Genomic DNA, 26,893 nt, shown 5'->3' with positions numbered 1-26,893 from the left:
CCAGGCTAACTTAGGTCTAAGACTCTGTTACCTTGGCAACCAGCAGTAACAATCAGTTACAAACAGCCAAAAGAAAAGGGAAAATGGCTCATAATTTAAACATTTCTTCTTGTTACTACATTCTCTGCTAAATTTCCAATGTAAAATGTCCTTGTAACTGTTATACTCCTCCAACAAACATATTTTCCACTGGGGGTAAACTGCACTGAGCGGTTGAATGCGTTTACTCGATCCGCCATGTTTTTTGTTTTGAAAAGTGTCTTATTTTACCCAGAATGCATTGCAGTGTAGTCCTACTTAAGATAGTCAGAGTCTGAAGTGCTTTGTGCAACGGTCTGATTTAGATGTCTATCTGAAGTCTGACTATCTACTATATCTAAGCCATAGTCAAAGTCTATCTTTGTGAAACCAAAAAAAAAAAATGAAATAATGATGTACATGTACTACATGTACTTACTGTAGTAATAACGGTAAATTATGCATAATTACAAGTAACTAACCCTAAACCAAACCCTAACTTTGAGTACATGTAGTTAATTAATATTACTCAGTACTTATTTGAGTAACCTTAACACAAAGTGTAACCAAAAATGATGTTGCATTGAAGGTTCACAGAAGCATGTAGCTTCAATAATCCTTAATGGAAGAAGTCTGGAACAACCAGGACTCTTTCAGTCCAAATTGAGCAATCAGTGGAGAAGTGCTTTGGTTTGAGTGCTGACCAAGAAGATGATGGTCACTCTAGTTGAGCTCTATGATCATATATGGAGATGGGAGAAATTTACAGAAGGACAAACATCACTGCAACACTCCACTTATCTGGGCTTTATAGCAGAGTGGCCAGACTCAAACCTCTCCTCAATGAAGACATGAAAAAACCCACTTGGAATTTGAAAAAATAAAACAAAAGCACCTAAAGGACTGTCTCAGACTGCGAGAAACAATCTTCTGTGTCCTGATGAACCTCACTTTCAAGCATCATGTCTGGAGGAAACCACTGCTCATCTCCTGCACGATACCGTCCCAACAGTAAAGAGCAGCGGCAGGGTCTGAGGGACTCGTCAGGGTAGAAGGAAAGATCAACGCAGCAAAATATACAGATAGCCTTAATGAAAATCTAGTCCAGAGCAGTGGTTCTCAACTCCAGTCCTCGGGACCCGCTGCTCTGCACATTTTGTATGTCTCCCTTATTTAACACACCTGAATCAGATCATCAGCTCGTTAAGAGAGACTCCATGAACTGAACTGAGTGTGTCAGATAAAAGAGACATACAAAATGTGCAGAGCAACGGGTCCCGAGGACTGGAGTTGAGAACCACTGGTCCAGAGTATTCAGAACCCTTCTGACGGACTCTGCCCTTTTAGCAATGAATTCTTATTAAAGCTACCAAAGTTAATTCAGTCAAGAGCACTCAGTGAGTGACTTTTCTTTTGTTGTGATTCATATTAACAGCGTAGCAGGTTCTGTATATTACGCTGCTTTCACTTTAATACACAGATATAGCCTACACATGCGATTTCATGCGACATAACCGACTGTGTTTATTTAAACTTTGGTTGACATAACCTTGTGTGTATTTGACAGTTTAAGCACAAAAAGAGTTTAATACTCAGGCAGTGTGCCGTCAAACATCCAGCTTTCTGTGCGCATGCTTCAGATGTGTGCGCTCAGAAAACCATATCAGAAGTTTATGATATATGGCTAAACTTATGCAGATAATAAACATTCATGTTTATGAAGAACTGTAATGTCACATGAGCATGACCTCAATAGAGATAATCAAAACCAAACAGATGTTTTAGTTTTTAGCAGAGTATAGACCTTATTCGCAAACACCGGAAGTAGAGCTGTACAGGCTCCGCCCTCTTCTGAAAAACGGGTAGGGAAGCAGCAGCTCATTTGCATTTAAAGACTTAAATCTGTCTGGTTGTTTGTTTGTTTGTTAGAACCGAGTCCATAGATAAAAGCTGTGAGGGCTGGTGAACCCAGTTGCAGAAATGAGAGCTCAGTCAGGGAATACACTTAATGTATCTTTAATTAGTCCATAAAGAAATCCATAGAGTAATTCCAAAACTGTAACTCCAAATTGTTTCAAAGAGTCAATAAAAAATAAATTAAAAAAAGCCGAAAGAGGTTCTAGAAGCATCATCGGGTGTGTGTGTGTCTGTCTTTCTATCTATCTATGCAGTCTGTGTGTTTGTTTACATATTTTAATAACTTTCAGCAGCTTTAATAAAATACTTAATTCATATTGTTGCTTTTATAATACAATATAAACATATACACTATATACAATATTATATAAAAAAAATATATTCATTTTAATTTGAGTTGGCATGCAACTCCCATTCCACTCATTTCTCCCTTGTTCTTTTTAATACAGCTTCATTCTAAGAAAAAAAAGGACAACACTTTTAAAATCTCTCTCTACTGTACGTTTGGTAAAGCAGCCATGTAAAACTCTAGTTATGGGCGGAGCAGGAGACGTCCAGTACAGGGTTGTTTTGTCTGATAGCCTGGCTTCAGTGAGTGCGTGCGCGAGCTCTAATGTCATAGTAAGTACATGCGTCATTTTGTGACCTTATTTGCTTTTTACATTAAACACAGGCTATTAAAAAGGAAAAAGCTATTATGGTTTAGTAAATCAATAAGAAAATGTCTCTGAGTGCTTGTGTCGTAGTTGCGCCGTTTCAAGTAGCCTAACTTTGTATCGACGTTAGCAGGGCAACATTTTCAGGTAGATTTGTTATTTTTTTTTGTTATATTTTTATGTTTAGTACACTTTTATGTTTGCTGTGCAGGAAAAAGTTCCTCGTGTAATCTAAACTGCGGTTGAAACCAGTTTTTCCACTCACAGAGCAGTGTAAACATGTTTATGCATGTTTTTCTTTATCGTCATGTAGGTCATACGTTTATTTGTGGTGTAATATTTTAACTTTCACCTCATGGATAAGTCAGCATAAAATGGGAAACTTCATGGTGGGTCATTTGGTGGTTTCCGCTGATTATTCGCCTTATCCTGCGTCTGTCACGACAGCACACACACTTCATGCTGAGAATAAACTAACACAAACCACACAGATGCACACTGTGAAGCATTATAAGAATTATAATGCTTTATAGATATGGTATTATGATACGTTACATATCTATTCAGAATACTAGGTTATAATGTAACCTACGTCTATATGCACACTAACCTAACGTAACTATACTTATTGCATAATTTTGAGTATAGTGCATTTAAAACACACAATCATCATTCTATTTCATGTGTTACTGTGTGTTAGGTTACATCACAGACCAATTCTCCACAGGTGCAGTCATGAACATAAGTAAAGTCAAAGTCAAATGTCATACACAATAATAATGCACTGTTACAGTTAAAATGTATAATGGATTGCAATGTGTTTATATGGCATTAGGAAAACCTTCAGAATGATTTATAAATACAAGCTTCACAGAAAATATTTGCATGTTTTTTTCGAGTACACAGTCTTTCTGGATAAAAAGGTATTGACTTTCACTTGTATTCTCTCTCTCTCTCTCTCTCTCTCTCTCTGACACAGAGTATATAAAATGAGTGAGGATGTGTATGAGGTCCCTGAGGGGACAGAGTATCGTTATCTAGTGCAGGACGAAGAGGAGGAACAGGTAAGGTACGTCCGTCGCCACTACGTCAGTCCATTCCGGGCAGTGTCACGCAGATGCATGTTCCTCATCGGCTGTGCCGTGGTCAGTCTCCTCTCTCTCGCGGGATACCTGGCATATGTGGCGAAGACTCCTCCTGCAGGGGTGGCAGAGGTGAAGACGGACTGCGGTTGGCTGCGCGGGCGCTGGGAAGGCGGAGCGTACTCTTTCAAGGGCATCCCGTACGCTGTACCGCCAGTGGGTGAACGTCGTTGGCAACCTCCGGCGGATCTAGTGGAGGCGGGAAAGTGTTGGCATGGCATGTACGATGCTACTCGATTCCGCAGCATCTGCGCGCAGGTGCAACCCCTCCGAAAAGATGGGAAGGTCATGGGACAGGAGGACTGTCTGCATCTCAGCGTGTGGACACCGAGTCTAGAGCCCGCAAAACCCCTGCCCGTCATGGTGTGGATCCACGGAGGGTATCTCCACATGCTGAGCGGCCAGGAGAGAGGCTACTCCCCCACTGAAGAGCTGGCGGCACGCACGCAGATGGTGTACGTCAGTCTGAATTACAGGCTCAATGCTTTCGGCTTCATGGCCCTGGAGGTGCTCAGAGAAGGCTCTCCCACCAACTCCTCAGGTAAGGCCCAGTCCCTGTCCAGTTCACTTTTGACTGCTGCCCATCTCGGACACTTTTATTCAATAAACTACTGACAACATATCTTCCAAATTTCAAGTCAAAATATTGTCATTTAGAGCATTTATTTGCAGAAAATGACAACTGGTCAAAATAACAAAACACATTCCATGTTTTTAGACCTTGAATAGTTTATGCTCATTTTTAAACATGTTTAGAAATCAATGTGTTGTGGAAAACCCCAGATTTACAATCACAGTTTTCATGCGTCTTGGCATGTTCTCTACCAGTCTTTCACATTGATGTTGGGTGACTTTATGCCACTCCTGGCACTAAGGTTCAAGCAGCTCGGCTTTGTCTGGTGTGCTTGTGACCTTGTGTCCTTCCTCTTGATCACATTCCAGAGGTCTTCAATGGGGTTCGAGTCTGGAGATTGGGCTAGCCATGACAGGGTCTTGACCTTTGTGTGGCATAGAGCATTGTCCTGCAAGAAAACACAATCTTTGTAATTGGGGAACATTGTCAGAGCAGAAGAAAGCTATTTTTCTTCCAGGCTAACCTTGTACTGTAAGTGACTTGAGTCATGCGTCCTTCAAAAAGACGGATCTGTCCAATTCCAGCCTTCCTGAAGAACCCCCAGATCATCACCAATCCTCCCACCAAATCCTCCACAGAGGGTACGAGAGACTGTGGGTTGTAGGCTTCTCCAGGTCTCTGTCTAACCGGACCAGGTGTTGAGCAAAGCTGAAAACATCAGAATCAGGCACATCTGTCTTTATGAAGGACGCTTGACTCAAGCCACATACAAGGTTATCCTGGGTAATGTAGTTTTTCATCACAAATTCAACTTTTAAACACGATTATTTTAAAAAATAAGTTGAAATAACGCAGACTGATTGCATCAACAAAAGCATATACCATCGATTAACAACCTCAGATCTCACAATAGGTCTGTCTTTAAAGATTTATGTTGTTTTTTAAAATCCATTCCCTTATGGACTCTATCAGCTCTCTGCTTGTCACTACAGCATATTGAAATTCATCAAATGTCATCAAGCAGTTTTTTTTCTGTCTGCTGTCAAAGGGAATTATGGCTTCATGGACCAGATCCAAGCACTTCAGTGGGTCCAGCAGAACATCCATAACTTCGGTGGGGATGCAGGGAGAGTTACCATATTTGGTCAAAGCTCAGGTACAACATACAATGAATGACCCTTAAAAGTATTTGGACACTTAAAATGTCTGATTGTCATTGCATAATCCTGTACCCTTTACTTTTTGAGAATGTGTTATTATACGGACAACAATTTTCTAAAATTAAATAAGTTTGTAACATATTTCATATATTATAATACTTATTTGTTTTGTCTTTAAGCTTTTATATTTTTTCTTTCAAATATATTTATAAAATATATTTTTACTTTCTAATAAGTTAACAGTACTTTTTTTTTTTTAAACTGACCCAAATGTTTATTCATGTGTAAACCTTTAAAATGACATCTAAATTTTTATTTGTTTCTTTTTTTCTTTTTTCTTTTTTTTCTTTTCTTTTTTTACATTTTTTAATATGAACAGTTATGGGAAGAGCACCCGTACAGAAATGGTTTTCTTTCACTTAAAACTGTAACACTCATACAAAGTCTGAACTTATGGGCTTGACATACTCAGACCACTTTGTCCAGATTTTGTAAAACATGTCTCTTTGAGTCCTGAGAGTAAATGAAAGTTTTTCCATAATGTAGATTTCTTGGATTATGTTGACCCACTCTTCGATGGTCGGAAGGTCCGGTTTTAACCATTTTCTGGTTATGGCTTTCTTACTCGCTGCCAGTAGTGTCCAAAGCAACCTCTTGTCCTTATTTCTCCAGTTATTAACGTCCACATTGCCCAAATACACATTTTCAAAATTGCAAGGTATTTTACTTCCAAATATATGATTAATGTGTTCACATATTTGTGACCAATAAGGGCTTAACAATGGCCATTTATTTGTTTCTAAATGCTAAATGTGCTATCAATAGAATAAAGGCAGTAGTCATGATCTAAACTCAATCTCAACCAAAAATAATTAAACCTTAAAGGGGTGGTTTAATGCCCTTTTCACAAGATGTAAAATAAGTCTTTGATGTCCCCAGAGTGTGTATGTGAAGTTTTAGCTCAAAATACCCCACAGATATTTTTATATAGCATGTTAAAGTTGTCAATTTTTGAGTGTGTGCAAAAACGCACCGTTTTGGGTCTGTTCCTTTAAATGCAAATGAGCTGCTGCTCCCGGCACAGAGGGTAGAGCTACAACAGCTTGTTTCCTTTTACCTCACACAGACATGCACTGAAAATTTCAAAAACTTTTAGCCTTTTATGTTCAAACCGGAGTCAGACAAAGATGGAGAGACTCAAGAAGAACTGACAACATGTAGAATGCAACAGGACGTTTCTGAATGGTTAGTTGGTGAATTTAGGTAGCTTATCTTCTAGTCATTGATTAGCATATTCTGTCTTGATAATCTATAAATCACGTTCCCGGGGGCGGGGTTTATGTAAATTGTAGGGTTGGTGATGTCACTAACCCGGGAGGAATGTCGTGTAGTCCCTACCAGCCGTTTGTTGTAGTCCTTGAAAAGCTATTTCTTTAAAAGCAAATATCTCCCTTTGCTTTAAACTTTGAGCATTGTAACTTTGCAGATGTTGTTTATGCTCAAACAGCAATAATACACACTAACTAAAGTTAGAAAAGTGAAATCATTATCAACCATTTTACATAAAATTCTGTAAATGTGTTAAAAACTACTATGTTAAATGAATTTCATTATATCTTAAGTTGAAATGGGTGGGTGATTTGACCAAAATCACGATATGAGTTAGGGTTGCATAATGTATCGTGTTAGCATCGATATTGCGATGTGCGCATCCGCGATAGTCACACCGAAGGATGTGCGATGTCAAGAATAGGGACCGAAGTTGATCCGTGATCCGTAAGGACCAGGTTCCATGATTCCAGACGTAGATTAAAGGGATAGTTCACCCAAAAATGTAAATTCTGTCATCATTTACTCACCCTCAAATTGTCCCAAACCTGTATAAATGCCCCATTGACTTCCATAGTATTTTTTCCCCTACTATGGTAGTCATTGAAAAATACTCAAGATTTCAAGTACATTACTAGTGCACATTTAATATAATTAAGTGTACTTGTTTTTCACAAGGGTTTAGCTTTATAGATGTATAATAAGTATCTCTCTCACTGTGTGATCATGAGGAGGAACTTCGGTTTGGACTTTGATGATGTCTCCACTGGCCAAAGGACTCTTTCATCGTGCGATTGACATGAGCGGCTCGTATGTGTATAATGCTTCCCTGGAGTCAGCAGAAAAAGACAACTTGGAATTCCTGAGGAGAACTGGCTGCAAGGACGCCATCTGCCTGAGAGGACTACACATCACTCAAGTCCTTCAGGTGAGAAATTCATGGCCGAGCTTGTAACCTTCCACAGCAGAGTCATGGCTGACTAACAACAGCCTCAACCTGTTGGCTTCGTCATCCGTAAACTCTCTTTAATAAATCATCAAACCTCAACTTCCTGCCAGAACTCACAGAACGCTCAATGAATTCCCAATGAACATCAGAGGAAGGGGTTTAATTTTTCTAAATGGTAGTAATATATCAGAAATGGATCTGTGGTTGAATTAATGTCAGTGATTTGTATCTGACTCAGGCAATCCCGTGGCAGAAGTACCCATCATGGGCAGCCGATGACTTAGTCGATCTTCCAGTCAAAGGTATATTTGTTGGTCCAGTCGCAGTGGTTGACGGCCATGTTCTCAAAGCTCCTCCGTTTGAGACCTGGGAGAAAGGGGGAGCCTATAATGATGTCCCATTTGTGGTTGGAACAACTGAACAGGAGACTGATTTTAGGTAACCGGCTTTGTTTGATTTTCAGTCATAAGTTGTAAAATGAAAATACGGTCAGGAATGTGCGCCATTCAGAATTGAACCCAAATTGAGTTCTTGAATTGGAATTGAGGTTCAAAGAAATATAGAAATCTAATTTGTAACTATTCATTACAATTCATTATACAATTCCCATAAACGTTATCATACTCAACATGGTGTATTTCGACTGGAGTATTTCCAGCAAAATTAGATGATATTTATAATCACTGTTTGAAATGCCACCTATAGAAATTTGTATTTAATTTATTATTTAGTTATAATTATTTTATTATTTTATTAGAATTATAAAAATTCTATAAAAAAAAATATATATATATATATATATATATATTTATATATATAAAAAGAATTTTTTTTTTAAATTATTATTATTTTTATATATATATATATATAGAGAGAGAGAGAGAGAGAGATTTTTTTTTTTTTTTATAGATTTTTTATAATTATAATAAAATAATTATAACTAACTAATCTAATGTTGCTGGAAATACTCCAGTCAAAATTCTCCATGTTGTGTCTGATAACGTTTGTGGGAATTGTATAATGAATTGTAATGAATGGTTACAAATTACAATTAAAAGATTTCTATATTTCTTTATACATATACAGTATATACAATACAATGCATCCCCTAATATTCTACATACATTCTACAGGAAATAAATGAGCATAAATAATAAAAATAAATCTTGTAATTATTAATGTTTTGTTGTGAAATGTATGTTGGACTAATTAAATTTCTCTAATGCAATTCAGTAAATTTCTCCTCCTGTCATTCCTAGTCAAATTCTCATTCAACCCGTGGGGAATATTTTACCCAACCATTGAAATTACATTGTGAACATGGCATCATATATTATATTTTCTTGTTCTGTCAAACTGATTAATCGAGAGTAATTGCATCTAATATAAAAGTTTTGTTTACATAATATATATGTGTGTATATATATATATATATAAAGAGTTCAGATGCAAAAGCCTCTAAGTGCCATCTGAAATTTTCTTCTAGAATGATCATTTTTATCAAGCTTGTATATTTAAGTTCAGTAATTTCACTTAAATTACAATTAATAGGTAATTTTCATTGCCATTTCAGTGAAATTATTTAACTTAAATATACGAGCTTGATAAAAATGATCATTCTAGAAGAAAATTTCAGATGGCACTTAGAGGCTTTTGCATCTGAACTCTTCATATATTATTAATTATATATATTTACACACAAATATGCAGTATACTGCATATGTGTATAAATATGTGTGTGTGTGTATATATACACTATATACACACACACACACACACAGACATATATACAATATATATAAATGTAATAATATATATACACACACATTATGTAAACAAACTTTTATCTTAGATGCAATTAATCACAAAGATGTGATTCATCACAAATAATCGATTTGACAGCACTAATATATCATACTCTATACATAATTCTCTAGTCCTCCATATGAAAACATCTCTACATGGACATGGGGGGACTATCGCTGGATTGTGACAAGTAAGTCGCTCATAAGAGACATTTCAAAAAGAACATTATGAATGACAGTCTTTATCTAAGTGAATGTGTTTTTCCTCATCACCACGTCTCTGTTGATTCCTTCACACAGACAAACTGAGTCCTTTCGGAAAGAACCTGAGCGATCAGGCGCTGAGGCTGTATGATAGTTCAGCACCGTGTCCGACCTCTGACCGCTGTCCAGAGAGACTCTTCACCACCATGGTCTCGGACATGAAGGCCACGTGTCCCAGGAACGACCTGGCTAAGAGAGCTGCAGGTTCAAATCAATTTTTCATTTCACAATTCACAATTAAAGGGAATTGAGCTTTATCAGCACTCTGAATATTTTATAATTTGTGAGCTCCAATAAATATTTCATGGTAAGTGTAGCGTACAGTCATAATAACTCCTTAGTCAGACCCATAGTCATATGTTTAAATCTAAACCTTTTCAATGATGCCACATGTATTCCAGGCGCTTTAAAGAGCCCAGTGTACCGTTATCTGGTGACTTACACTCCATCAAAACAGGCAAACGCCTCCAGCTGGCTTCCCTTCCCCAGTCGCTTTGCCTTTCATCTTCTAGACAGCTTGGCCTTCTTCAGGGGTCTTGAAATGGTGCTAGGGACCCTGTCGCCAGCTGATATGAACTTCCAGGAAATGATCACCAAGTATTTTGTACATTTTGCCAAAGAAGGTAAGCTTATTGTGAGATTTCCCATAATAATAGCACAACACTATAGTAAATCTATCCTGCTTGATTCTTCGACTATTTGATGAGACATACAGTACACTACTATTTAAAGGTTTGAAGTCAGTACGATGTTTTTTTGTTTTTTTTTTTAAGAAATAATTTATGGATGCACCCATAGGATTTTCTTTGGTCAAATTTCTGGCAAATTCTGATACCGACGTAACTTTTGTTATTAAAATAGATTACTGTTTATTAGCAAAGTTCAAAAAGCTATATTAGCTAGTTTATTGACACATCATCAAATCATCTTCACTGAACATGGGTTTGATCCATTTATGATTCAACGAGCCAACATAAATTCATAAATACAACAGAACAAAGATACAAATGAAATAAACAGTGCTCTTCAGGTAGGTCTAACATTTGTTTTCAGGTACAGAAATGGAATAAAGTAATCACATGTATAAATTAAATATGTATTAATCCTTATTATAGTTACAAAAGTTATTTAGTCAAAAGCAGTGAGCGTTTATTTTGTCTTTTGTTGTTTAATCAAAACCATATCCAAAACAATCATCAACTAACTCTTCCAGCAGCCTGAGGTTTCCAGAGGAAGTGCAAGAGCAGGTTTTTCCTGATCATTTTTGCTTTGATTCAAATCAATGTTTATTCATTACAAAGCTGGCTGGTTGTGTTCGAAACTTTGACTAAATAAAGTAAAGAAATTGCGCAGCAACCCAAGTTCGATTCCCGGCTCGATGTCCTTTGTCGATCCCGTTCCTCTCTCTGCACCCTGTGCTTTTCTGTCTGATCTCTACACTGTTCTATCCAATAATGACATAAAAAGGCCAAAAATATAATTGTGAACAAATGGAGCAATTCCAAGAGGGTCCGAGCAACAGTGGAGCGAGGTACTAATAAATAGTACATCTGAAACCTAAGCTGGTGAAAATTAGGCAGTCGATGTTGTACTCTGACAAATAACTTTTTTATGTGTGTGTGTGAATAATGTGATCAAATCTTGCCCATGACGTTCCAAACCTCTTCATAACGTCACAGGTAGGATGCCGGAGGAGTGGCCGGAGTTCCCCTCAAGCGTCGCCCTGTTGGACAAGAACATTTCTTTCGTGCTAAACTACTCCAGAGAGAGGTGTGACCTGTGGGAGCAGAACGACTTCTACTCGTACGCCTGGATCAACTGAGCCTCATCATCATCGCTGGTGGTATTGATCCATCCACTGCATTTCCTTCTGACTGTGTGACACGAGCAAAGCTTTATTGTGTGATTATACAGTATTGACACATTTCTAAGACTTCGCAGAGTATGGGGTGAATATTGTGCGCAGTTGTTTGACCTCCAGGAAAATACGTGTTTCCATATGAAAGCAAAATCGCAGAGATCTCTTCAATGTCTCAATTTCTTTCTCCTAGAGAGCAACGAGACTAAATCGAACTCAAATGGGGACTCGGGTCTTTCTAATAGGGAAAATATCCTAGGAAGATCTCAGACTGTTATCAAATTTGCCTACAAAGTTAGAGACCACAATATGAATTTAAACATTTCTAATCAAACATTTCCAAGCCCAAATTATGGGCTATTTTATAGTTGTTTTTCTTACTATGTCTACATGTCTTTTTTTATTTTGGGTCAAACATCTAAGACAAAGTTGATTGGGATAAAAGGGCATCCATCCATCCATCCCCTAAGCTGTGAATTGAATTTGTGAATCCGAAGGCTGTTTTAAGCCATAAATTCCCATTATTCAGGTTTTTTCTTTGTTTGTTTGTTACACTAATCGGCTCCATTCATATATTTACAGAATATAGCCAGTCTGCTTTCAAACCTGTTATTCTTTGGTCGTGTGACTAAGTAAATCCAAAGCTTTGACATGGATGAGAAGCCAGGGACACAATGAGGGCCTAGAAAGGGATTTAATGTGGCTCTCTGATCGCCCTCTTTTAATTTAACTGCTATGCAAATAAGACGTACGGTTACATTGATCTTTTGTTTGTTTGTAGATGCCGTAGAACCCCGCTATCAATGCAATAACAGAAGGTGACATTTATGTGTGTTTTTGTACCTGTGATCAAAGGGTCTTGTAGCACTCCTGAACAGACTTTGGAATCAGGGCCTGTGGAATCAGGAACATCACACCACCTGGAGCACTATCACACTAAATCTGATCCAGGAACAGTTGTGTTTTATAATACAGACCCATTTGCCTTGCATGGATGAATGAATGGAGAGGTCATAGGTCGCCCTGCCCCTGTACCACGGGATGAAAGGTGTCCGCTGAATGGGAGCACATGAAAGCCCTGACCCATATACAGAATTTTCTTTAACCCTATAAAGCCTGAAATATGAAATAATAGTCTGAAAAAAATCTGTCTTTTTAATTTAAAGGTACACTAACGTACCGGTTAAAAAACAAAACTGCATGCATTTTGCAGAAAAACGTTGTTTTGGTTTTATGGCTCATATGATATAGGAGAAATGAAGCCGATACTCAAAGGGGGAAAAATCACCCAATTTTATTCAGAGGCCCAAACTGAGCCAAAAAATAAGATGAAATTCTGACAGCTTATAATGTAAATCAATGAGATCTTAACATGATATTTAAATGCTTTTATGATCAAAGCTCTGTAGTTTTTATTGTGGTGGGCAAAACACATGATGATTGGGATGTACAAAATAACATTCTTCTAGAGATTGTCGTCTCATATTTGGTCGATTTTAACATGATTCTAAAAACGATTACCGGTATGTATAATCAAGTAAACCGAAGTTGCTTCAGTCCAGTAAGTGATCATCTTGAAATATTACTAACAATATAAAATATATTATGGTTGCTTTAAAATCAGTAAAAATTGCACGTCTTGTAACAAATTAAAGGTGGGCGTTTTTACTATCAAACTCTTACTAAAAAAGTATAAACTCAATCAGACGACAGAAGGCAAGTAGTAGATTAAGTACATATTTTTAGCAACGTTTTTATCATGTTAAGAATGTAGATGCCTTAAAAATGTGCACAGCAAATGATACAGTAGGCTTTATAGGGTTAACGTCAGCCGGGCCATTAAAGGGTTAACACCTTCTCTACTTTGTACTCTGTCTGAATGTGTTGTTGGTTTTGCACTTTATCTGTAATCCTTATGTCATAAAATGATTGTGTTGACTAAATCAAAGTCTTAAACAGCTGTTGTGGGGGATTTCATTCTTTATTCACATAATTCTCAACAGGCCACAATAAAAAGCTTTTATTCCAGGCGGTCGTTGGATTGTTGTTCTTTTATTTTCAAATTTAGCAGACAAATACCATTCACCAGTTACCAGTCTGGCATAAACCCAAAAGAATAGGAAAGAAAGGCTGTAATGCATGTACTAGAAAACAGACGACATCACTTCAGTGGGAGAATTTTAAATAAAGAACCATTTTGTCAGCTGTCATTTTATCATCTAAACCGAGAGAGTCGTATTAAATTGTTGATTAAATCACATCGCTGTAAACCTCCTCAGTCAGCTTGGTTTCTTGAGCAGTTTATCTGTAAATACGACGAGTGAATGCTGGAAATCTGACTCGTTGTACAGCACCAGTGTCTACGGCTTATGCTGGCATGCAAAACAAACATCTGTCCTGAAACTCAAACTCCCAGGTATCACTCACACATCCACAAAAAACCTCAAGAACTCGTCCTTGACATGCGAGGACATATTGCACAATATTACTGTTATTTTATCACTTAAATCACTCAAACTTTCTCATAACTCCTAACCATGTAAAATTATGATGATGCATTAATTTTAAAGATTGTATTTAGGAAATGGGCTCAATTTATAAATATACCATATGGGGTTCCCTTTCCTTGTTTACTGAATGCACTGAGGTCTTCTGAGAGCGTTAAAATACAAAAAAGAAAGCCATTAGAACATATTAGCACTATAAGTTCAGTTATACATTTAATTCCAGACAGAATACTTTCAGATCCAAAACTATTTGAAATCAAAGACCAGTACATGGCATAGAAAACAGGACTGTTATTTCAAACAGAAAGCACTGCGACTCTGAAAACAGACTTTACACTCTGTCAAGTGTTTCTGTTGTTATCTGAAAATAAAACAAGAGTCTTCAAAAAAAAAAAAAAAATTAAAATACTGTCAGCAAGAGTCTACAGTGGTCTGGGGAGAGAGTGGGAGTTCCCAGGTCTTCGTCTTGCTCTCTCGCTCCCTCTCTCTCTCTGATGTGTGTTCATGTAGGAAAGACAGACTAGATCCAATCAGCAGTGAGGCGTGTCCTGTTTGATGCAACTTCCATTTCAGTCGAACGCAGTCCTTTCAGTAAGATCCGTAGCGATCCTGAAACGTGATCGGAGAGTTAATACAGCTGTCGTAGAAGTGTTAAATCAGAATCGGCGTGGTATCGTCAAGACTGGAATATAAAGCACATGTGTGCATTCACCTGAATGGTGTTCATAACCCCATTAGCCAGCACTGCCATCTTGCCTGCCACGGTCTTCACACCTTGCTTGAACTGGGCGATGTCTGGACCAGAGGGAAGCACGTTATCGAATCCTGATGAGCCTACACGGACAACACACACTGAGTCAAAGTCTCGCTTACGCAATATACTACGGCAACATGGCGAGATGGAGAGGGATGTGTTTACCAGAGGAACGCACACTGCCGTCACCAAACAGGTCAGCAGAGCTGATGGAGGTACTTCCAGACATGCCCTCCAGACGAGTCTTTGCTTCATACTAGTAGAGACATTACATATTTATACAAACAATGAAAGAAGTCTCCATATTCTTTCTTGAGTTAAATATATTACACATTTTTAAATACACAAATAATTTACATACCTCACGATTCGATTCAAATCACGATTCTTGATTTTGAATCAAATTTCAATTCGATATGTGCACAGATTTGATTGTAGTTTACTGTTTTGTGTTACTTTTCTTATTTGACTGCGGTAGACAGTTTAGCAGTTTTAAAAATAACACACTATACTCTTCACTGTGAATTAAATATAATTTGATTCACATTAAAAGCAGTGAGTATTTTTTTAACAACATTAATGAAACAGATGGCAACAGTTTGAGGCTGCTGTCCCTTTAAGAATGAATGCACGGATCTGTTACACATCCGATTTTCTCCCATTTGTTTTCGTTCGCGTAGGACATAACATTGAGTACTCCACAGTTCACACGATGTGCATTTTGACAATTGTGTGTGTAGCTGTGAAAGAACTGAATTCGAGATCGCATACATGAGTCCGTCAGCACGAGCGCCGCATTTAGTCCTTGTTCGCAGCTTTTGTGATTAACGTCAATCATTTTAAGTAACTTTAAGTAGTACTGCGAAGTTAAAGAAGTGTAACACTTTAGAAAATCGATTTTTGAAATTTGTGAATCGATGCAAATCGGAATATAGAATCAAGATTGACATATGATTCGCTTTTTTTTCCCACACCTCTATAAAATTGTGCAATATAATTCAACACACAATAACATTATCCTTAGATTACAGTAAATGAACTCCAAAGTTTTCCCAAAGATGTCCAGTTAGTGTCAAAATGAACTCGATGGTACCTCTGGGTTGCTCTCGCGGCCGAAGAACATGTCCGATGAGATGGCTTTAGCATTGGCAAACTTCTCTCGTGCTTCGCTAGACTCTGCGGCGGGCACAGACACCTCAGGCTTCCGTCGGCTGGGCAACCTGACATGCATCGTGTCACCAGTCATGAAAGCGGCCACAAATCAAATCACTGACTGCTGGATCAGGACGTTATTAAGACAGACCAACCTTTCTCCGATTGGCTGGATGCTTGAGATGGTGACCTCACTGTCTTTAGGTTCATCCTTCTCCAGAGCCCAGGAGGAGAATGATGATCCTCCATCATTGTCCCACCGTGACCCAAAGCTGTCTCCTGATGTGAATGGGTTGTCCTTGTACCTGAGATCACAATGAATGATACCAATTACAAACACACACACACACACACACACAAATGGCGTCCGTCACAAACATACTTTGGCGGTCCCGAGGCAAAGCCAGGCTCATCAAACATGTCCAGCTTGGAGCGAGAGGAAGATTTGACTCCCACCGGGGTCTCCTGCTCGATCACTTGCATCTCGGACATCACGGAATGAGACACGGCACTGCAGAAAAACATCACATTAACGAAACATACACGCATCACTCTGTTCTGGGTTATTAATCTGCTGAAGACGGTGATGTCATGCTTGAGGGGAGTGATGTAATTAACGTGACAGCGGTTTAATGGAGGTTTCCGCTGTGTCTTTACCTCCTGTTCCCGAATCCCATGCCCAGCCTCTCCGCCTGTTGCTTCTTCTTCCCTTCTAGGTTCTGCAGTTTCTTCTCCTCGATCTTCCTGTCAATCTCCAGCTCTTTGTAGGCCAGTCGCATCGAGGCCACCCTGTGAGATAAGCGGGAAAGCAATCAGGCACTGTTAGAAGAGGCATGAGAATTCAATAGTTTAAAGAGAGGGCAAAATCTTTAAAGGTGAAGTATGTACGATTTTATGTTAAAATACATTCTATTAACCCTGTTTATTGTTCAATGAACGCTTCAATACTATAGAGCTCCACCATACACTCATTCAGAAAGACACAATGTGTACCGGCCTCAAACAGTCATGGAGCGTTGTGTCAAAAAGCTGCCCGGTGCAGACACATTGGACGGGTTTATTGTGAGCGAAACACTCACGTTCGCTCTAGACTTAGTCGACTCTGTTGCTTACTCATGACGCATAGCAACACAGCTAAAAGTATTCATAAAATGTTTGACCTTTTCTTGGAAGTAGCCTACTTTTAAAGGGTTGAGAGATGACTTCACTAGCACCATAAGAGCTGGACATGATGTTTGAGTTGGGGAAGGTGCGACGCTTTGAAAGAGTGTTTGCAAGGCTGTAATTCCACTAGGGCTGTCACTTTTTATTTGATATTCGAATATGCATTCGAACATGACGTGAAATATCCGAAATTGAACTATAAATAAACTATCCGGTTTTTAAAGTGCCATGTTTTGCGCATTTTTTACAGTTTATGATTAGACCGTTCGCTTTTTATTTTACGTTTGCCATCTCATCCAGTAGCGGCCGCTCTAAACGTATTGTAGCGTAGGCCCATGACCGAATCAAGCGAATAATAGCCAGCTTGTTTTGAAAATGGAAGATAACGACAAATCTAAAGAGGCAGCGCTGTTATTCCTGCCTATTACACACACACACACACACACACACACACACGACCCACAGAAAAGACGCGTGTCAGTATCGAGTTCTCTTTCGGGCTTGAACAAACCATAACACACAAATTATGCCAAATGTCCGTTTTGTCGAGTGTCCTCATAAGAGCAGTCTTAAATTATTTAAATAAAGTCTTGAACGTAGAGATTTGTGAGAAAATGGGACGCGTGTCAGATCGCGTCTCTGTCAGCAGCGGCTGGTCTTAAAGTGTCATTAATGTTAATCAAAGAACAAAGGTAAGAGAGTAAATTACTCACTCAGACCCGGCGCCAGGAGGATTATTATACCGGTAGCCTAATCATGAATGCACTCCGCTATCTTCTAACACATCTCCGGCAAACGGCTTTTTCACGCAAAAGAAAAACTCAGTGAAATTCAGCGACCATGTGGCGTTTCCTGATGGATCGAGGTTGTTCGTTAACTTCATTTTACTCGCAGTTATTAGAATATATTAGAATACATTGCTTGATATTTGATATCCGTTCGAATTTGATTTTTCTCAAAAGTGACAGCCCTAAATTCCACTAGGTGCCACTTGTGAACTACATTATTTACCTTTAAAGAATGATTAAAAAAGTTTTCCAGCATCTGCAAACTTGTCCAACAGATTTTGAATCACTCACATGGACTCTTCAGCTTGTTTCTTGGCTTCAGCGACCTGTTCCTCTCTCATCTTCTCTGCCACCTGGGCTTGTTTCTCCACCTCAGTGAAGCTCTTGCTGCTCACCTTCTGGGCACCAAGACCCTTTTTAACGCCAAGCTAAAAACCAAAAGGAAGACATTTTTTCAAATGATCACCTACAAAAATAACCATGAGCTCTGAGGTTAAATGACAGTATATACTTCTGCAGATGGTTTACATTTGACAAAAAAGAAACAAAGAAAATTCGGTAACACTTTATTTTACAGTGTCCTTGTTACATATGTTACATGTACTTACCATAGTAATAACAGTAAATTATGCAGAATTACATGCAACTAACCCTCAATCAAATCCTAATCCTACCCTAACCCTATAGTAAGTACATGTAGTTGCTTAATATTACTAAGTACTTAATTACACTGTAACAATGACACCTTAAAATAGTGTAACCGAACAATTCTTATTTTATGGAATATTACAGTGTTTATTATATATGATTTATCCATTCACATTTTTTATTACTTCACGTGCCTTCATTATATTTAATAAAATAACTTCCCCTCCTTCTTGCAGTGACATCATCTCTGATGACGTTTATAGGCGCGAGGGAACAACCTGTCACTCACAAGATCGGCCAATAGAAAACCACAACCATCCAATCAAATTCAAGTCCTGCCCTACATTTGTTTTTCTTCGAGCTGTGACAATATAGGGAAGAAAAGACTATTGCATGTCAACTAAGTATATTTATCCTCTTAAAAAAACTTCATAAAAGCAGTACAATAAATACTATGATTTTATCTAAATTAACATCACAAAAAAATAGAGACCTTTGATATTTTCAATGATAATCCTTAAAAGTAAAATATATTATCCTATTTGATTTCAAGATTAAATATGACCTGGACATGTTAACAGGTTAATGCTTTTAATGCTTAAAACACTTTACTGAGAGGAAAAAAAGAAGAAGAAAAAAAGGTCTGACTGACTGAATGGGTAAAGACAAACATTACATTGGTCTAAAGATTTAACATTCAGATTCTGCCATTACTTGCACATGTCTGCATTGATTATTGGTTTTCTTCTTTAGCTTGAGGCAGAACCACAGTTCTAGAGTCTGTACAAGTCTGACACCTACTGCCACAAACTGAACACTGCAAGATCAGGAAACACAATTGCCTGAATAGGAAGTGACCGAGAGCGCTGATTGTTCACCTACCCCTTTCTTTGCAGTGGCTGGCTTCTTCTTTCCAATGATGGAGGACTTCATTTCTGAAAACGGAAAGCATAGTCAGAGAAAAGTAAACGAGCATTCCTCCTAGATTATTCCAGAGAACACAACTTCTCTAGATAAGGATCATTAGTGCATGGCGATAGAGGCCACGGCCAATAATGACCTGAGAAATATCATGCCGGCAAAGCCTGAGGAAAGGCAAGAGGTCACACTTGCACACAAATCAATTAGATTATCAGAGCAAGAGTGTGTTGAAAGTGTACAAGTGAACATTCATGCTGTATTCATTTTGCAATGAGCTACAAAAATAAATAGAAAATTGGGGTGACTGGAAGCTTTGTACTAAGACGAATGCTGAAACTGGTCTTGAAGTTTAGACCCACTGCATCCTGATCAACAATGAAAAGCCGCTCTAATCTCATTCCAGGGCATAAATCAATCCAGACCGGAAGTACACATCAGCAATACCACAACATAAGCTCTGTGTCCAGAATGGAAAGTGTCTGCAAACTCTTTATGAGATCAGAAAACCCTACACCTTTTGTATCAGTGAGTGACTTTACACACTGGCTACACATGGCTTCACTTGTGTTAAATTGCAGAAATTAGATTAACAAAATAATAATAATAATAATTTGAGAATGTGTCACGGAATTAATAAGATTAAAAGGTGGCATCAATAATTAAGGCCATGTGTCCACCAAGGCATCTTTTCTTAAGGACAGTGTATTTGAAATGTTTTAATGGGAGAGCCACATTTAAAATGGCAGCAGCGTGACGAGGCAGTGAGGCAGCTGCGCACTTAGCATTTTATTATGGTCGCTGAGAGTTGAACATTTTTCAACTTTGGGTTAAAGTGCATGACTCATCAGTGTCACCCAGCCGTCCAATCACAGTGGAAGAGGGACGGGACAAATACCACACTGACCAATTGTCACATCCTGCATCTACAATGACAACAACAATGGCATAATGGAGGAGAAACTAATATTGCTGGTCTCAGAATATACATACAATGTATTCAGAAGCAAACTATCTGTGAAATCAGATACTAGTAACACTTCCACGGATATTGTGTATAACCGCAACCAAAGAGTCTCAACTGAAAAAACGCTGTGCCATCAAAGTGTACAAATGCTCTCAATCGCCCGCAGCTAGGCGTTTTCAGAGGAGAGCCTGTCGTTTTCAGCCAGCTAAAAACACTTGAGGACAATTTTTTGGACAAAAGGCGATCCAGTGACAATTTTCCGCACCTTAGGAATACAAATTGACACACTTTGCGAATAATAATAGTTTTATAGCATGCAAGTTAGTTCTGCATTTACATTAAATTACTAGGGACGTCACGTTCTGGCAATTTTTCAAGTTGACTCCTTAAGGCAGGGTAGGTGATTTGCTTCAAAAACATTTTTTGTTATGCTGCGTGAAAGTCTCTTCACATCCCGATAGCAATCACTAAGTTAAGTGGTCTAAATGTATCATCTGTGGAAGGCGTAGGACCATAAAATGTTAGTCCAATCATAGATCTCGTTCCGAGGGCTACGACAGGATGTCCTACCTGCCTGTCAACGTATGTTTTTACATACCCTTGCGCACTCTGTTCGCGCAGACATCATACGTCATTAGCGCGCTTCATGCAATGCAGAATTAGACAGACGTTAGTCACTGAGCACCGCAACCGAAACAGCAGTCGTCTTTTACAGTTCCTCCTGAACCAAACCAACGAGCTTATGCAGCATACACAATATAACTACTGTAATTTGAAAGAGTTGGAAACCTGTAACATTATACTCAAGGTTGTTCGTGCGTTTCAATGGCAACACCATCAACGGTGAAATGAACCTGCAGCGGTCAGGTGGTACAGGTCAGGGTATATGTTCATTATTATTGTAATGGTATGTGCTTTGAGACATGAGGTAGTTTAACGCAGTCTCTCGTGAGGCTTCTGTTTGCTCCCTACTGAATGCGTTCATGTGTTTTGGAGGAGGCGCGGCTTTGGAGACGCTCTGAAAGGAGGGTGGGATCTTATGCTTTCAAAGCTAACTTGCTATTGCAAGCCTCTCTGAAAATCACCAACCCTACCTTTAAAATGATCAATTCCAGGCAATGTTCAATGTGCAAGTGAAGCCCAAAGTTTACTTCAGGTTATGTGTCCACTAAGGTATATTTACAGCGCATGTGACGTAATTTTTTTTCATCATCACAATATGCATGTACTGTATGCGAGCAGCCATGTTTTTCTATATATCCTTGAATTTCGTTTGAACTAATTTGGGGCAATAACAGAATTAGGGCCACATTCAAAAAATAAATGACAACAATAACAAGTGGATAGCTACAACAATAGACGGTTGAAGAATACTTTAAGCTCAATCAACAGCATTTGTTTCATAATGTTGATCAGCACTGAATATCTCAATTTCAAATAAAATAAATTAAATCCCAGCCAACAATTGTCAGTGCAATATATACACTGTCCCTGATGACACCCTGAATAGATTTGAAGCAGTAAGAATTTTTTTTTTAATAAGCAGTAAAGACAATTTTTAAATAGGAGCAGCTTTGCGAGGAAGGGGTGGAGCCAAAGCGGCACACACACTCAAATTAAGTGTCAGTCAAGCGCAGAACCATGCTGCTACTTTCTGATCAGCCAATAGGCATTTCAAAATCATTCAAATCACCTTCAGGAGTTTGACACTCTTCAGACGCCAATCTCATTGAGTTCTCAATCTCTACATTAACAGAACAGACAGGACAGCAGGCTCTGAATTCATTTGCAATAAATGTCGCAGAACTACATTTACTGGCTTGCTTTTACACATAGATATGATTTTAAAAATACTTAAGTACATACATAGTCATAAGTTTGTCATTGTAATGTTTATAAAATATGGTGTTTTAGTACCATAGCACTTTTTTGCTTTTAATTTCATTATTTGCTGTCAGTTGTCCATAAAAAGGTTGATATACTGGTCACAACCAGGTCCTGGAGCTTGACTTGCTTATAGGATTCATTAATGTGTGGTGATAGTATCTAAAAAAAACACTTCAAAAATAATAATGGGGAATTGGGTGGTGAAGGGAGAAATGGACACATGGGGATGTTCTGATGATAATGTACATTCTGCCAGAGCACTAACACACACACACAGACACACACAAACCAGCAAACACTCACCTATTGTGGCTTTAGGACTAGTGCTCAGTCCTTCAATGCTCGGACCTTCTTCAGGCACTGGATCACATGGACAAGAAATGTTTACATGTAAAAGTAATGACAATGATGTATTAATGGTGTGTAATGCGCTACACTCACAAGTGCTGGTAGTCTCTGAACTCTTAGGACTGCTCTGCTCCAGTTGAGGGCTAACAGTTACAGCTCCATTCAGATCTGTTAGGGATGGGGACGCCATGTCCCAACTGTTGGCAGGCTACAGGTAAGAAAACACAATTATTAAATATTACATATCAAGTCATAATGGCATATCTGCATGAGCACAAGAGAGAGCGAAACTTTTGACACCCTTTTCAGTCGTTCCCAATAACAGAATAAGGAATTTAAAGGAATAAGGAATCTTTTCACTCACAAAATGCAATTACTGATTAAATATTTAGAGAACCAGAAAAACTTTAAATTAAAATGTTTCATTTATTTTCTTGACTCTCACAATTATAATCAACAAAATTCCATGATATTTTCAGGTTTCCAAGACTGAGGGAATCCCATTTCTGGCGCACAAAAAACAAAAACATCAGGTAAACTAGTCCCTCCTGATGCACTGTTCAGCTAAAAGTTTAGTAAAACCTTTTAAAAATAAATACAAATAAAAGTGCTCCTTAAGACATAACTCAGCATTTACTAGTCAAAATGCACAATTATATACATGAATCCGATATGCGACAAGAATGAAGAACTCATAAAGAGTAGGCAAAAGAGTATGACCTTCTACTTCCGCCAATATTCGGAAGTGTGCATACGATGGACACTTTACTATCCCATAAGGCCACGGGGGAGAGGATTTATGAATGGCAGTGAAGCGACGTAACTGACGCTGGTAGGTCACGTGATAATGACAACATAGCGAATGTAGTACGTCTGGATTACTTTCATACTACACATTATACTATATAGAACATACTTTTTTAGTGGTTGCAAAGTAAGACCTTATTCAAAATAAGTACCTACTCAAGAGAGCATGTGATTTCAGATGCAGCCTGTGTGTCCTACCTGTGTGAGCTCATCAAAGAAGTCAGTCTCTCTCTTCTCCACAGGTGATGGCTGAGCACAGCCGGAGCTGTCAATCCACAGCTGAACGATGAGAAAATAAAAGGGGGGTCAGAAAGCAGAATAAAAGTTCTGAATGCAGCTCTCCAGATACACTGGACGTCAGGTGAGTCTGGGAAGATAAAGCTAACGAATACTGCTGGAACGTGGAGTTTGTTCAGTGACTCAAGTTCAAAGTTTATTCAATATCACAAACACCACAGCTGTATATATATATTAAAAAAAAGTGAAATCCAAATCTCTTTTTGCTTTACATAACTAAAACAGCAACATAGAACTATTAAAATATATAAAGTAAAAAAAAAATATATATAAAATAATCCAACACTGTTATTATAGATTCACAGTAAGTGTGTGTGTGTGTGTTGGGGAATTAACCATAAAGTCATTAAATAAACAATGCATAATTGGGATACACTTGTCCATGAAGAAAATGCTTGACATTTGTTGTTGACAACAAAAAGCATGCATTCAATCAAACTCTTCCATGAAAAAGAATATACAACCCAGACTACATTACATAAGTTCACTGAACTGAGCTGGACGATGACATCGTTATTTGCAGAACTGCTTTAGATAAAACAAACTCATTTAATAATTGGTGATCTTTACAACGGAACAGAATCAACACTGAACTGACTTCTGCTGAACAACAGCTGAAATGCACCATTTCCCTTTCATCACTGTAAAGCTGCTTTGAAACGATCTGTATTGTATAAAGCGCTGTATAAATAAAGGTGACTTGACTTGCAACAGAGATAAAACATGGTTTGTGATGATATGCACAATATGTGCAGTTCTGTGAATTATTGGCATTTAGAACCCAAACATTCAGACTACTTATTAAAACATGCCTGTTGTAATATCAATACAGTTTCTTTTAATAAATTTCGATATATACTTTGTTTTATTTTCATTACTTTTATTAAAGAATGATTTCATTTAGTCTAGTTTTGGGTTTGCCATAAAATGTCCTCTGTAAAATGTGGGTCTTGAAGCTAAGCTGGATGGCAGGCCTTGCCTTTAGAGCATGTAAACAGCATGACAGTACAACATCTTCTAATAATGAATGCTGACAACAAACCCAAGGAGCATAGTTCACTTTCTAGGCAGTGATAACGCTGGAACAGAATGAGGTTCGTATACACACCTCAGTGCCATACTTGGAGAGCGCAGCGTTGGCAAGCTGTCGAATCTTCTCTCTGTACATCTGAGCCGCACGACTGTTATACTTCGCATTGGTGTCATTAGTGGTACAGCCATGTTGGCGGAAAAACCCCATCTGTGCACAAAGAAAACTACAGTATTGGCTCATGCAAATAGCTGAATTAAGAGGCTAAGTTTTAAAGGAAGAACTGATGCAATGCATATTATAGGGTAGGAAAATGAAGAACTAACCGCATTGGCATTTCCTCCAACCTGCATACATCTCAGCTGAAACCAGCTCCAGTTGTTATCCAGCTCTGTGGATCTGAAAAGACAATACACCTCAACTCTTGCCTTGTTATTAACAAATGAATGTGGCATTGTGGACCACCACAGATGACTAAAAACTTTATAATATAATTAAAGAGAAAGACAATAGAGAGTCAGACCGACCTGATAAAGCTCAAGTGTACTCCCAAGGAGCGATGGATCCCAGAACAGTCAATGCACAGAAATACTCCATATGTAATACTGGCCCAGCTCGGGTTCTTAGCGGAGCAGTCAAAGCAGGCCTAGACACAAAACAAATCCTTTACATAAAGAACTGTTTTATACATAAACCTCTGTAAACAAATGTTTGAACTGACTTAAAGACAAAGAGTTCCAACATATGGTTCACAAACCACATGTTCATAAAAACTCAGAAATGTGTAATTGCCTACATTTGGAAAATCGAGAATATAAAAGGAATGTACAAAAACTTCACCAAAACGTTCAATTTTAAGTCAATAACAAAAATTATCGTACAATAATTCACGCTTCCATGCCCCAATATACAGATTTTACCATATGAATGAGTTTGATGCATCTATGGGACAGTACAGACAGACAACTCCGTGGATTTTGAGGCACATTTTAACAGGATGAGTAATTTTCCATCGCCACTGCGTCATTCTCACATCACAGATAGAGCAGGTAAACCTGCAATCATCTGATTTCTTTTTAAGACAGCTGATTTAGTCATAATAGCTCGTTAATACGAAGTAATTATTGTTTGATAGTTTAGTACTGGTCTGTTTTTGAGATGTGATGTTGATAGTAAACATATATGTGTTAGACGGCACTCAGGCCCCATCAGCACCGGCTTAGCGACTAGCAAATGACACGTAATCCCACATGAAACACACATAAGGATGTTTCTGAATAAGTTATAACGATAATGAAAACAGTCTCAGGTAGGTTTTAATAAGACCTCACGTGTTACCTTGTTTGTAGGTATAGAGCGCAAACGTTTAAAAATGGTTAGAATTTCTGTCTTGTTCGGTTCCGACGCCATCTTGCCAACTGAGCAGAGGAAAACAGAAACCAGACATTAAAGACCAGGCGGAAGTGATGTTTCTGAAAAATAAAGGTCCCTTGAGACAAGCGCTTTTGAAGACCATTTACAAACTCTCACAAAAATGTGAAAACACATGTATAATAGACCGTTCGTATAATATGTAAATATTGATACAAAAACAAAAATTGGAGCATCAGTATATTAGTAAAATGTACTTTTTTTTAGGAAAAAAATGTATAAATAAAATGTTTTATTAAAAGAGTAATTAATTTATTAATTACACAAATCTGGATTTTGGAGTTCTATAAAATGTAAAAACAAGAGTGCAACTTCAAGCCCTGATTTTTTTAAATAAATGCGTAAACAACAATTACATAAATACATATAAAACACTACATGATAAGTATATACAGTTATATAACTATATTATTATATCATATTACTATTTTATAATTCTTTAAGCACCTCAGAGAAAACAATGTTACTGATTACTGAGTACTGTACATTATAATCACAAGATTAATAATGAATGCCTCGTTTT

General features: G+C 38.0%; 2 protein-coding genes across 4 annotated transcripts; one reads left to right on the top strand and one right to left on the bottom strand.

Annotated features, from left to right (window-relative positions):
• Positions 1–2,465: 2,465 nt before the first annotated feature.
• LOC307160570 (para-nitrobenzyl esterase) lies at positions 2,466–13,700 on the top strand. Of its 2 annotated transcripts, XM_079874728.1 has the most exons (10): positions 2,466–2,556; positions 3,571–4,274; positions 5,356–5,463; positions 7,528–7,724; positions 7,984–8,183; positions 9,683–9,741; positions 9,851–10,018; positions 10,216–10,437; positions 11,494–11,657; positions 12,454–13,700. In XM_079874728.1, the coding sequence occupies exons 2-9, from the start codon at positions 3,581–3,583 to the stop codon at positions 11,634–11,636; spliced, it is 1,791 nt and encodes a 596-aa protein (XP_079730854.1). In that variant the 5' UTR covers positions 2,466–2,556; positions 3,571–3,580; the 3' UTR covers positions 11,637–11,657; positions 12,454–13,700. The 2 variants fall into 2 exon arrangements, with proteins under 2 accessions (XP_079730854.1, XP_079730853.1); XM_079874727.1 differs by having other exon boundaries at positions 11,494–12,551.
• On the bottom strand, positions 13,601–26,406 carry arfgap2 (ADP-ribosylation factor GTPase activating protein 2). 2 transcript variants are annotated; one of them, XM_079874729.1, is made up of 17 exons: positions 26,278–26,406; positions 25,467–25,585; positions 25,266–25,338; positions 25,018–25,149; positions 23,811–23,891; positions 22,899–23,013; positions 22,761–22,817; positions 22,264–22,314; positions 19,568–19,620; positions 18,329–18,465; positions 16,743–16,874; positions 16,468–16,596; positions 16,241–16,390; positions 16,027–16,153; positions 15,099–15,189; positions 14,892–15,013; positions 13,601–14,788 (listed from the first exon to the last, which is right to left on the bottom strand). In XM_079874729.1, the coding sequence occupies exons 1-17, from the start codon at positions 26,347–26,349 to the stop codon at positions 14,768–14,770; spliced, it is 1,662 nt and encodes a 553-aa protein (XP_079730855.1). In that variant the 5' UTR covers positions 26,350–26,406; the 3' UTR covers positions 13,601–14,767. The 2 variants fall into 2 exon arrangements, with proteins under 2 accessions (XP_079730855.1, XP_079730856.1); XM_079874730.1 differs by lacking the exon at positions 22,264–22,314.
• Positions 26,407–26,893: the final 487 nt, after the last annotated feature.

This window comes from Squalius cephalus, assembly GCF_949319135.1.
Source record: "Squalius cephalus genome assembly, chromosome: 6".
Taxonomy (NCBI): Eukaryota; Metazoa; Chordata; class Actinopteri; order Cypriniformes; family Leuciscidae; genus Squalius; species Squalius cephalus.
Note: the sequence above shows the minus strand (reverse complement) of the source record. Positions and strands in the feature narration are given on the sequence as shown.

What these genes read in the sequence shown, in the direction of transcription:
- LOC307160570 (XM_079874728.1), top strand. Translation starts at nt 3,581, where the DNA reads ATGAGTGAGGATGTGTATGAGGTCCCTGAGGGGACAGAGTATCGTTAT. An exon ending in GAACAGGAGACTGATTTTAG is followed by an intron (nt 8,184 to 9,682) that starts GTAACCGGCTTT and finishes ATAATTCTCTAG; the next exon opens with TCCTCCATATGAAAACATCT. An exon ending in TGTACATTTTGCCAAAGAAG is followed by an intron (nt 10,438 to 11,493) that starts GTAAGCTTATTG and finishes ATAACGTCACAG; the next exon opens with GTAGGATGCCGGAGGAGTGG.
- arfgap2 (XM_079874729.1), bottom strand. Translation starts at nt 26,349, where the DNA reads ATGGCGTCGGAACCGAACAAGACAGAAATTCTAACCATTTTTAAACGT. An exon ending in CAGCCACTGCAAAGAAAGGG is followed by an intron (nt 18,466 to 19,567) that starts GTAGGTGAACAA and finishes TTTGGTTTTTAG; the next exon opens with CTTGGCGTTAAAAAGGGTCT. An exon ending in ATGGGATTCGGGAACAGGAG is followed by an intron (nt 16,597 to 16,742) that starts GTAAAGACACAG and finishes GTTTTTCTGCAG; the next exon opens with TGCCGTGTCTCATTCCGTGA.